General features: G+C 41.2%; 1 protein-coding gene across 2 annotated transcripts in view; it reads left to right on the top strand.

Moving 5' to 3' along the window:
• Nucleotides 1-12,237, top strand: part of ak7b (adenylate kinase 7b) — an 86,935-nt gene that overhangs the window by 18,780 nt on the left and 55,918 nt on the right. For both annotated transcript variants that reach the window (XM_072567850.1, XM_072567849.1), the window contains exons 4-5: nt 599-693; nt 3,098-3,199. In XM_072567850.1, coding sequence (XP_072423951.1) covers nt 599-693; nt 3,098-3,199 — 197 coding nt within the window. The remainder of the gene's footprint in view (nt 1-598; nt 694-3,097; nt 3,200-12,237) is intronic.

The raw sequence follows: 12,237 nt of genomic DNA, 5'->3' as shown, positions 1-12,237 counted from the left end.
TGGCGTTCGTTAGTGGGTGAAAATGGATTGTTTGTGGTAACAGCCCATTCAATAACAAGGCCTGAAGTGCAGATATGGGGTAAGGACATAAGAGAAGATGCTCAGGCCCTAAAATTATTGAACTTGATATTGAGTTCATAAGGTTGCAGGGGATAGAAAATGAGATGTTGTTCTTCCACTTTGTGCTGAGCTTTTCTGGAACACCGTAGCAAGCCCGAGACAGAGATGTTGGCCAGGGAGCATGGTGGTGTGTTGAACTGACAGGCAAACAGAATGGAGGTGTTCTGCAAAGCAGCCGACCAGCCTGTGATTTATCTCCCCACTGTAGAAGAGACCACATTTTGCGCTGCTCAACCCTACTTTCTCTCCACAGGTGTTGCCTGACCTGCTGAGTTTTTCCAGCAGTTTCTGATTTTCTTACAGTGAGGGAAAACTGATCAAGTTATCAATCATTTCAAGCTCTCAGTGTTCTGCAATTAAATTAAAAAATACAATTCTGAATAAATGTTGTACATTTTCTTGGCTTTTTCTGAACCACATAAACAATGAAAAATGTGAAAGGGTAGTGTTTATTTTCCTTTCTCTTCTTTCCTAACAGCATTGCATTCAGAGATAGGAAATTTCGAAAGCTCAAAGACATTCATTCTGTTGTCAACAATAATGACATGGGGACAAACCAAGTCCACCGATCCTGTAAGAAAATTTCAAAATATTTTGACATTTGTTATTTAATTATTAATAAAATTAATTTGAATAGCAGCTGTCTTTTAATTTTGTTACAAAATTAAGCATTTATTGCAGTTGAGTTTTACTAACATTTAAGAAGGAACTAATGTTCAGAACACAAAACCCATTGATCATGAGTGATTTGTGCATTAATTTTAATTGCCTGAAAATTTTGTAGATGTGCTGATTGATTGAACAAACTGTGGCCAATTGAAAATATAGTTGAAGTGCAAGTTGCTCAATAAACTTAGTGATGTTACATTTATTAATCCTGAAAGGAAATTGGCTTAAAATCTAAATTACAATTTCAGATTGACACTGCCATCGTGATTCCCCATCAGTCACTGTATTTGCTGAGCATGTTGTAGTCATGTCCCTAATGTGTTTTTCTAAATTGCTCTAACACTGAGAATAAATGAACTGAGCCGGTTTGCAAAATTTTACAGAACTAAAGGTATTACTCTGCTTGCCATATTTATGTTTTGTTCCCCTGAAAAGGGAAAGGAAAATGCCACCAGTATTCCAACTACTGATTGCCATCATGCACTTGTGATGATACCTCTACTAGATTTCCTAATATTGATATAGTTTTGACATTAATGATAAGAATATTTTAAAAATCTGCATGGAAGTACCTAAATTTGCACTTGATTTTCTGTATTTAGGTCCAGTTGAGGATTTGTATGGGTGCAGGAAATACAATGTGTGCACTGATGAAATTTAAAAGGCTGGGGACCATTAAAAACACATGCAAAATGAGGTTGCAACATTTCTGAAATGCTTTGAAGATTTCTAAAAACCACCTCAACACATTAGAAGCCTGTGTTAAAGCTCAAGGTTGAGGAGGATGGCAAATACCAGGCATGCATGAACAGAAAGACAACCCAAGATCATGTCACTCTGCAGTGGTGCTGTAGCCCAGCTATTGACTCCTTGTTTCATTGCTTCTGAAGTTGAAGTAGAAGGACTTTTGGTACAGTAATAGTATCCATACCTCTGAACCAGAAACTTGCGGTTTGAGCCCCACACCAGAAATTCGAGTTCATTATCATATTATAAATCCTTCCAATATGTCTGATGGCAGGTGATAAGAGTAGGAGACTTTTCTGATGAGCTATCCTTCAAAATGCAATGGCAAGCCATTGCAGTTCCTTTCCCATAAGTGTAGACCAATCAAATAGGACATATATGGCCCAAACCTCAGAAAGAAAGATTGGAAAAATGACAGATATAAGTAGAGACAGTACTGTATTAGTTAATTACATTGAATTTGGACAATTTTGTTACTTCCATAAGAAGAGACAGCCTTGAAGTTGTGCTGCTTGATTGCTGCAGATGTCTGAGTTTAAGATTGTACAGCTCTGCACAAAGGCTCCCTTCTAAATTTATAATTGTGTGTGGCCAGTTTTTGAAAGCATTGTACATTTAAATTTTCTTGCTCTGCCATGCATTTATAGTATTTAATACAGAGTAAATCCTGCATAGTACCATCCAACTGACTTCAAATGCAAGTAATTCAGCAGGAACATTGTGCTGCCTGACCTGCTGTGTTTTTCCAGCGCCACACTTTTCAATTTTTTTTTGCCTGGACTCTGTGATTTCCTGGAGCTTTTTGAAGGCAGATTAAACAAAACTGCAGATTTGATTAGTGACTCCTTTGCAGATGCAACCAATAAGGCTATGCTATAGATATCTTTAATCAACCTGTTCAGAGATGTTTGTATATAGCTCTGGAGCATGTGGGCCATGAACCCGGACTTCCTGGCTTAGAGGAAGGGACAAGATCAGTGCACCATAAAGTTATGAAACATGTTGATCTCCAGATATTGCTTCATTGCAGTATCACTGAAATCAGGAGATACAGTGATTGATTTCTTCCAAGAAAAGTCTAATGTCATGGTTACTCAGGTATTCCTGTAACTGAACGATATCATCAGGCCTGGTGTATAAGTCTCATTTGGAAATCATATGGCCCATATTTTTTGATGGGTTTCATCAGATTTATGTCCTTAAATGAGGCAGAACTGATTGGAAACCTCCATGTTCTGGTGAGGAGAGATTGGTTTCAGCCATTAGTCTTTGAGGAGCTAAACACTCTCACTGGCAGTGCTAAAGCATCAAGATTAGCTCCTTGAACAAAATAAAGGAGAGCTACTGCACCTTTTGGGCCATGTATGACATGAGTTGACACCTGAATGAGAAAGGAAATTTGGAGAAAAAAATCTGAATGCTTTAATTGCTGCCTTATACACTCTCCATGATACATACATTCTGCATTTAATGATAAGGTGATGTATATTTTTACATTTGCTTTTGATGTTGTAATGTGTTTTATTGCCATAAAAACTCAAATAAACTCCTTTTTTTGCAGGAAGATGTGTTAACAGAAGATGAGTATCGTAGAAGAAAGGCCCATCCAAACTTTAAGGATCACCTCAGCCTTGAGAAACTAGTTATCAAACTTGGAAAAACTGTATGTTATCACAGAAGATACCTTGAACTTTAAAGTAAAAGTAAACTTCCTGTGTGCAGCTTTAATTGTACAGTGTTGTTGAGAATTTAGGAGAACCTTCTTTAGCTGAACGTTGGCAAGAATATGAAATGTGCAACATCAGAGTACCTGAGAAATGTAGCATGTTTGATTTCAGGGATAGTTAGTTAGGCAAAATAGCTAGTTTTTGTGTTTGCATACTTGATTTGAAATACTAAGTGAAATGCAGCTTGGGTGGCACGGTGGCTCAATGGTTAGTACTGCTGCCTCACAGCACTAGGGACCCAGGTTCAATTCCAGCCTCAGGTAACTGCGTGGAGTTTGTGTATTCTCTCTGTGTCTGCCTGGGTTTCCTCTGGGTGCTCTGGTTTCCTCCCACAGTCCAAAGTTATGCAGGTTAGCTGAACTGGCCATGCTAAATTGCCCATAGTGTGCAGGGATGTGTACGTTAGGTGCATTAGTCTGAAGTAAATATATGGTAGGGAAATGGGTCTGATTGGATTACTCTTTGGAGGGGTTTGGTGTGGACTTGTTGGAAACAGGCCCTTTGGCCCACTCTATAGGAATTCTAATTCTAAAATATGTTTAGTTCCTAATTTTGGATGAGTCTCTCACGACATAAATATGGGTCCAAGGCTATTTTTTAAAAATTTAAGTAAGGGGTACTATGAGGGCATGAGAGCAGAGCTGGCTAAAATTAATTGACAAATTAGGTTAAATGATGAGTCAATTGAGATGCATTGACAAACATTTTGGAGGATATTTCATAGAATATATCCCAATGAATTAAAAAAACCAAAGAAATGGAACTATATTCAGTAGTTGACTATGAAGATTGTGACATCAAACAAAAAGTAAAAGCATATAATTTTCCAAAGATAAGTGGTAGGCTAGAAATTTGGACAGAATATAAGAAAAAAGAATGACCAAAAATTAAGGAGGGAACACCCTGTAGCTCAGATCCTCCAACCCTGGCAACATCCTTGTAAATCTTTTCTGAACCCTTTCAAGTTTCACAACATCTTTCTGATAGGAAGGAGACCAGAATTGCATGCAATATTCCAACAGTGGCCTAACCAATGTCCTGTACAGCCACAATATGACCTCCCAACTCCTGTACTCAATACTCTGACCAATAAAGGAAAGCATACCAAACACCTTCTTCACTATCCTATCTACCTGCGACTCCACTTTCAAGGAGCTATGAACCTGCACTCCAAGGTCTCTTTGTTCAGCAACACTCCCTACGACCTTACCATTAAGTTTATAAGTCCTGCTAAGACTTGCTTTCCCAAAATGCAGCACCTCACATTTATCTGAATTAAACTCCATCTGCCACTTCTCAGTCCATTGGCCCATCTGCTCCAGATCCTGTTGTAGTCTGAGGTAACCCTCTTCACTGTCCACTACACCTCCAATTTTGGTGTCATCTGCAAACTTACTAACTGTACCTCTTATACTCGCATCCAAATCATTTATGTAAATGGCAAAAAGTAGAGGGCCCAGCACCGATCCTTGTGGCACTCTACTGGTCACAGGCCTCCAGTCTGAAAAACAACTCTCCACCACCACCCTCTGTCTTCTACCTTTAAGCCAGTTCTGTATTCAAATGGCTAGTTCTCCCTGTGTTCCATGAGATCTAACCTTGCTAATCAGTCTCCCATGGGGAACCTTGTCGAACGCCTTACTGAAGTCCATATAGATCACATCTCCTGCTCTGCCCTTATCAATCTTCTTTGTTACTTCATCAAAAAACTCAATCAAGTTTGTGAGACATGATTTCCCACGCACGAAGCCATGTTGACTATCCTTAATCAGTCCTTGCCTTTCCAAATACATGTACATCCTAAAGCCTCAGGATTCCCTCCAACAACTTGCCCACCACCAAGGTCAGGCTCACTGGTCTATAGTTCCCTGGCTTGTCCTTACCACCCTTCTTAAACAGTGGCACCACGTTTGCCAACCTCCAGTCTTCCAGCACCTCACCTGTGACTATCGATGATACAAATATCTCAGCAAGAGGCCCAGCAATCACTTCTCTAGCTTCCCACCTGATCAGATCTTGGGGATTTATCCACCTTTAACCGTTTCAAGACATCCAGCACTTCCTCCTCTGTAATCTGGACATTTTGCAAGATGTCACCATCTATTTCCCTACAGTCTATATCTTCCATATCCTTTTCCACAGTAAATACTGATGCAAAATATTAATTTAGTATCTACCCCATTTTCTGTGGCTCCACACATAGAGGGCATACGTTTGGGGTGAGAGGGGAAAGATATAAAAGAGACCTAAGGGGCAACCTTTTCACACAGAGGGTGGTACGTGTATGGAATGAGCTGCCAGAGGATGTGGTGGAGGCTGGTACAATTGCAACATTTAAGAGGCATTTGGATGGGTATATGAATAGGAAGGGTTTGGAGGGATATGGGCCAGGTGCTGGCAGGTGGGTCTAGATTGGGTTGGGATATCTGCTTGGCATGGATGGGTTGGACCAATGGATCTGTTTCCATGCTGTACATCTCTGTGACTCTATGACTAGTTAGAAATATAAAGACAGATGGTAAGAATTTCTCTAACTATTTAAAGAAGAAAGGAGTTAATTAAGTGAGCATTGGTGCTCTCGGAATGAGACTGGATAATTAGTAATGGAAAATAAGAAATAAGCAGCTGAACTGAATAGGTATTTTGACTCAGGCCTCACTATATAGAATAATGTTTACATTCCAATGGTGCTGACACCGTTCAACTCCTTGCAAGCTCCCAACAGCAGATCTAACTCTAAAACTTCTTATAATCATTCTATACTTTTAAACTTAAATTATGTCTCTGCTTAAGTCTTTTTACAGCCTCTGATCTGTACATCCTTGCTTACTATGATCTGCTTGTCCTGCCCATAAACAAAGCTTTTCACTGTAATACAGAACACGTAACAGTAAATCAATCAATCAATTAATACACACTTGTACAAATACTAAAGTTTCTAGATTAGATCCTTGGACAAGGTAAAGGAAAACTGCCACACCTATACAACCATGCATGACATGAGTTGGCAACATTATGAGAGGGAAAATTATACCATCGTGCATATAGACCAGGTTAGACCAGGGAAACCCAGTGGATGTGGTCTATCTAGACTTCCAAAAGGCCTTTGATAAGGTGCCACACGGGAGGCTGCTGAGCAAGGTGAGGGCCCATGGTGTTCGAGGTGAGCTACTGGGATGGATTGAGGATTGGCTGTCTGACAGAAGGCAGAGAGTTGGGATAAAAGGTTCTTTTTCAGAATGGCAGCCGGTGACGAGCGGTGTCCCGCAGGGTTCAGTGTTGGGGCCACAGCTGTTCGCATTATATATTAATGATCTGGATGAAGGGACTGGGGGCATTCTAGCGAAGTTTGCAGATGATACGAAGTTAGGTGGACAGGCAGGTAGTGCTGAGGAAGTGGGGATGCTGCAGAAGGATCTAGACAGTTTGGGAGAGTGGTCCAGGAAATGGCTGATGGAATTCAACGTGAACAAATGCGAGGTCTTGCACTTTGGCAAAAAGAATAAAAGCATAGACTACTTTCTAAACGGTGAGAAAATTCGTAAAGCCAAAGTACAAAGGGATCTGGGAGTGCTGGTCTAGGATTCTCTAAAGGTCAACATGCAGGTTGAGTCTGTGATTAAGAAAGCGAATGCGATGTTGTCACTTATCTCAAGAGGGTTGGAATATAAAAACACCATTGTGCTACTGAGACTTTATAAAGCTCTGGTTAGGCCCCATTTGGAGTACTGTGTCCAATTTTGGTCCCCACACCTCAGGAAGGACATACTGGCACTGGAACATGTCCAGCGGAGATTCACATGGATGATCCCTGGAATGGTAGGCCTAACATATGAAGAATGGCTGAGGATCTTGGGATTGTATTCATTGGAGTTTAGAAGATTAAGGGGAGACTTAATAGAGATGTACAAGATAATACATGGCTTGGAGAGGGTGGATGCTAGGAAATTGTTTCCGTTAGGTGAGGAGACTAGGACCCGTGGACACAGCCTTAGAATTAGAGGGGGTAAATTCAGAACAGAAATGTGGAGACATTTCTTCAGCCAGAGAGTGGTGGGCCTGTGGAATTCATTGCCGCAGAGTGCAGTGGAGGCCGGGAAGCTAAATGTCTTCAAGGCAGAGATTGATAGATTCTTGTTGTCTCGGGGAATTAAGGGCTACGGGGAGAATGCGGGAAGTGGAGTTGAAGTGCCCAGCAGCCATGATCGAATGGCGGAGTGGACACGATGGGCCAAATGGCCTTACTTCCACTCCTATGTCTTATGGTCTTATGGTCTTATATATATTACTTGATAACATTGGTGGATACATTGGTTTTAATTTTCTAAAACACCCTTGATTCAGATTGGAAAATGAGACAGAAACCTGGAAGTTACAGGCCAGTTAGATTAACATCTGTAATAAAGGAAATGTTAGAAGCTAATATTAAAGAAGCTACAGCAGATCACTTAAATAAGTTCAAGGTAATCAGGCAGAGTCAACAAGGTTTTATGAAAGGGCAATCTATTGGAGTTATTTGAAGAGGTAATTCATCCTGTGGATAAAGAGAAACATTGGAAGTAGAGTACTTACATTTCCAGAAGGCATTTTTATGGGAAGTCAGTCAAAGCTCATGTGTAGGGGTAGTGTATTGGCATGGCTTGAAAAATTGGCTGGCTAACAGAAGGCAGAGAGTAAGCATAATGATCTTTCTCAGCTTAAGAAAATGCAACAAATAGTGTGCTATCGGGATCTCAACTATTTTCAATCTATGCAAATGTTTTAGAAAACAGGACAGAAGATATGGTGTCCAAATTCACTGATGACACAAAGAAAGCTGGGATAGTAAGTTTTGCAGAGGACATAAGATGTTTACCAAAGAGATTGCAGTGCTTTGAGATGCAGAGGGTTCTGGGTATCTTCATACATCAATCAGAAAGGTTTGTATGCAAGTAAAAGCAAGTATTTAGGAAAACTAATAGATTGTTTTCATTTATCATGAGGGGAGTTGAATACAAAAGTAGAGAGGAAATGCTTCAAGTATGCAGGACTCTGGAGACCCCATCTAGAGTATTGTGTACATTATTGGTCACTTATAAAGAAGGATGTTAATGCAATGGAGGCAGTTCAGAGAAGGTTTACAAGATTAATACCTGTAATGGGGGTGGGGAGTGAGGGTTGCATTCTGTCCTACGAGGAAAAGCTGGAGAGGCTTGGCTTATACCTGCTGGAATTTAGAAGAGTAAGAGGTGGCTTGATTGAAATATAGAAGATCTTGAGGGGTCTTGACAGGGTGGATGTGAAAAGAATGTGTCCACGTATGGGACTAGGATGTGTCCACTGAACATGGGTTCAGTATTTAATAATCTTGGATCACCCATTTAAAACAGAGAGAAGGTGACTTTTTTTCTCTCTTGGGGTATAGGGTTTCATGAATCTTTGAAACTTTCTCCCTGAAAAACTGGTGGAAGCAGTGTATTTTTGAACATCTTTAGAACCGAATTACGTAAATTCTTGCTAAGCAAGGAGATGAAATACCAGGGGTATTTAGAAATGCAAATCTGAGGCTACAATCCAATCAGCCATAATCTTATTGAATAGTGGAGTGAGAAAGAGAGACCCGATGGCCTTCGTCCTGCATCTAATTCATATAGAATCATAGAGTCACACAGGAAATCTGAACCTCCAAAAATATACCTGGACCTACAGCAGTCCCATGTTCCTTCACTAGATCCATAGCCTTGAATGTTATGACACTTCAAGTGTTCATCCAAGTACTTTTTAAAATTTGTGAGTTTACTCACTTCAACCATGCTGCCAGGCAGTTCATTCGAATATCCCCTCTGTGAAATAACTCCACAGAGGCCAGTATCCCATCATTAAGTCACCCATTGTTTACACATAAAAAATCCTTGACTCTGGTGCAGTCTCGTCAGAACCAGGTCTCAGTCTGTCAGGATGTTTGACACTGTTTTTATCTGTTTGGCCAGGGATCCCCCTGATTGGACCAACTAAATAGTCCCAATCAGGGAACTCATATTCTGTGAGGTCGACATGGCTGACCTCATTACAATCACTAAACTTGAGGTGAAAATTCTTTTCCTCAAAGTCCCTCTAAACCTCCTGCCTTTCATTTTAAAATTGTATCCCCTTGTTCTTGATCTTTCAATTAATAGCTACTTTCTATTTACCCCCATACTTCTCATAATCATGTATATCCATATCTTGTGTATCCATATCCCTGAACCTTCACTAATCCAATAAAATCGAACCGAGTTTATCTGCTTCTCTTCATACCTGAAATGTTCCATTAAATGCAACGTGAGTCTCCTCTGCACCCCTTCCAGTGCAATCATATCATTCCTCTAGTGTGTGTAGTTGCATCCTTTTCATTATATCCACCAAATCACGAGTGACTCAAACAAGTTCTATGTCAACTAGCTTTTAATTTTTTTAATCAACATTGACAAACTTTATTTTCAGAGGATGTAAGAGAAAATTACAGTGAATCATATTGAAGAATGTTGTTTCTGCTTTTAATGCATTCTTTCACATTACATCAGCCTTTTGTTGTCAAGAAAGAAGTGAAATACATTAAGAATGACTTCATTGTTTAGCATTGATATGTAATGGTTTTTACAGGGTAGTTTATCAGCTTGTTCCCTGAGCACACAGTTGGCATTGTGGTTCAGCGTGGTGCTATAGAATCCAACATAAAAATTTTCCAAAATAAAAATAAGTAGTTTGATGATGGCCAGTTGATCCACAATGCCATGTTTCTCCCCAGCAAGCAATTGAGGCTAGGACCAATTGGAAACTTAAAAATCTGAGATTCATGTGTTTTTATTCAGGGTATTAATGGTTAGGAAACCAAGGGAGATAAGTTGAAATTAAAATGGAGTTCATTAGTCTAATTACCTTTTCTGTTACTATATCCTTAATGTGGCTAGTAAGAACATCAAGTTATCATATAGATCCTTTCTACTGATCAGGAAAGTTAATATAAAGAGTATAAATATGGAACAAGGCAACATTATTCTTTTTGATGGGGGAAGTGATTGTGGAACAATGTCCATGCTTGGGATTTCCCTGTATGGTTAAAAGAACTCAGCTACTCCAGTGCCAACTGGAGGTCACACCCTGAAGGAGGGAAAAATTACAGAGTATATTGGCATTCACAGCAAGATGGAAATGGTGTATGAATGAGAAAGGATGAAACAGGACAGGAGTGACAAGAGTGTGAGGATAGGACTTGGTTGCCTTTGCAAGCATTCGGTTGGAGCTTGAGGGTAAACAGTGTCAGTTGAAAAGTGTGATGTTGGAAAAGCACAGCAGGTCAGGCAGCATCTGAGGAAGAGGAGAGTCAATGTTTTGGGCATAAGCCCTTCATCAGGAAGTTAAGGGGTTGGGAAGTGGGCTGACAGAGCAGGGGTGGGGGAATGGGGCTGGGGGAAAGGTAGCTGGGAAAGCGATAGGTAGATGCAGGTGGGGGTTGATGGTGATAGGTTGGAGTGGAGGGTGGAGTGGATGAGTGGGAAGGAAGATGGACAGCTGGGGCAGTTCAAGAGGGCAGTGCCGATTTGGAGGGTTGGATCTGGGATGAGGTAGAGGAAGAGGAGATGAGGAAACTGGTGAAATCAATGTTGATGCCATGTGGTTGAAGGGTCCCAAGGTGGAAGATGAGTCATTCTTCCTCCTAGCATCGGGTGGCTAGCATTTGGCGGTAGAGGAAGCCCAAGAATTGCATGTCGTCGGCAGAGTGGAAGGGGAAGTTGAAGTGGCCAGCCATAGGGAGGTGGGGTTGTTTGGTGCGTATGCCCCAGAGAGTTCTCTGAAACACTCTACAAGTTTGTGTCCTGTCTCGTCAATGTACAAGACACCACATCAAGAGCACTGGAGACAATAGATGAGGTGTTTAGATGTGCAGGAAAATCTCTACTGGATGTGGAAAGATCCTTTGGAGCTTTTGATGCAGGTGACGGGGGGAGGTGTGGACACAGGCTTTACACCTCTTGTGGCAAGGGAAGGTGTCAGGAGTGGAGGGTAGATTGGTTGGGGTGTGGACTTCTTGGGGTGGCAAGGGAAGGTGCTGGGAGTGGAGGGTAGGTTGGTGGGGGTGTGGACCTAATGAGGGAGTCATGGAGGGAATGGTCTTTGCGGATTGCAGATAGGCGTGGAGAGGGAAATATACCTGTGATGGTGGGGTCTGACTGAAGGCGGCAGAAATGGCGGAGAATGATATGCTGTATCCAGGGATTGGTAGGGTAGAAGGTGAGGACCAGTGAGGTTCTATCCTTGTTGCAATTGGAGGGGTGGGGTTCAAGGGCAGACACGCGGGAAGTGAAAGAGATGCGCTGGAGGGCATTGGTGACCATGTGGGAGGGGAAATTGCGGTTCTTGAAACAGGAAGTCATGTGGCATGTTTTGGAGTGGAATTGCTCTTCCTGGAAACAGATACAGTGGAGGAGGAGGAATTGGGAGTAGGGGAGAGCTTTTTTTACAGGCGCGGGAGTAGGAGGAGGTATAGTCCAGGTCATTGTGGGAGTTGGTGGGTTTGAAGTAGATGTCTGTGTTCAGTCGACTACTGGAACTGAAGATGGAGAGGTCCAGGAAGAGGAGAAAGGTGTCCGAAATGGTCCAGGTGAACTTGAGGTCAGGGTGGAAGGTGTTTGTGAAACCTCAACAGTGCGAGGCCCATCAAAAAATTGCCCAGTATTAATGATTGGGACATTATATTTTAAGTTGATCTTGATGCTGTCTGTAAAAGGTTTGAAATTTATTTAGTTTGGTATTTGTTACCATTTTTTTCAGCTAAAGGTTGTTAGCAAAGTTACCACAGACATAGGAACAGAAATAGACTATTCAGTCATTGAGTCTTCTCCACCATTCAATGAGATCATGGATGATCTGATAATCCACAACTCTGCTTTCCTGCCTTTTCTCCGTAACCCTGATTCCCTTGCTGATTAAAAAAAACTATGCCAACCTTGCATAT

This window comes from Chiloscyllium punctatum, chromosome 4 (assembly GCF_047496795.1).
Source record: "Chiloscyllium punctatum isolate Juve2018m chromosome 4, sChiPun1.3, whole genome shotgun sequence".
Lineage (NCBI taxonomy): Eukaryota > Metazoa > Chordata > Chondrichthyes > Orectolobiformes > Hemiscylliidae > Chiloscyllium > Chiloscyllium punctatum.
This window is presented reverse-complemented; position numbering and strand designations above follow the sequence as displayed.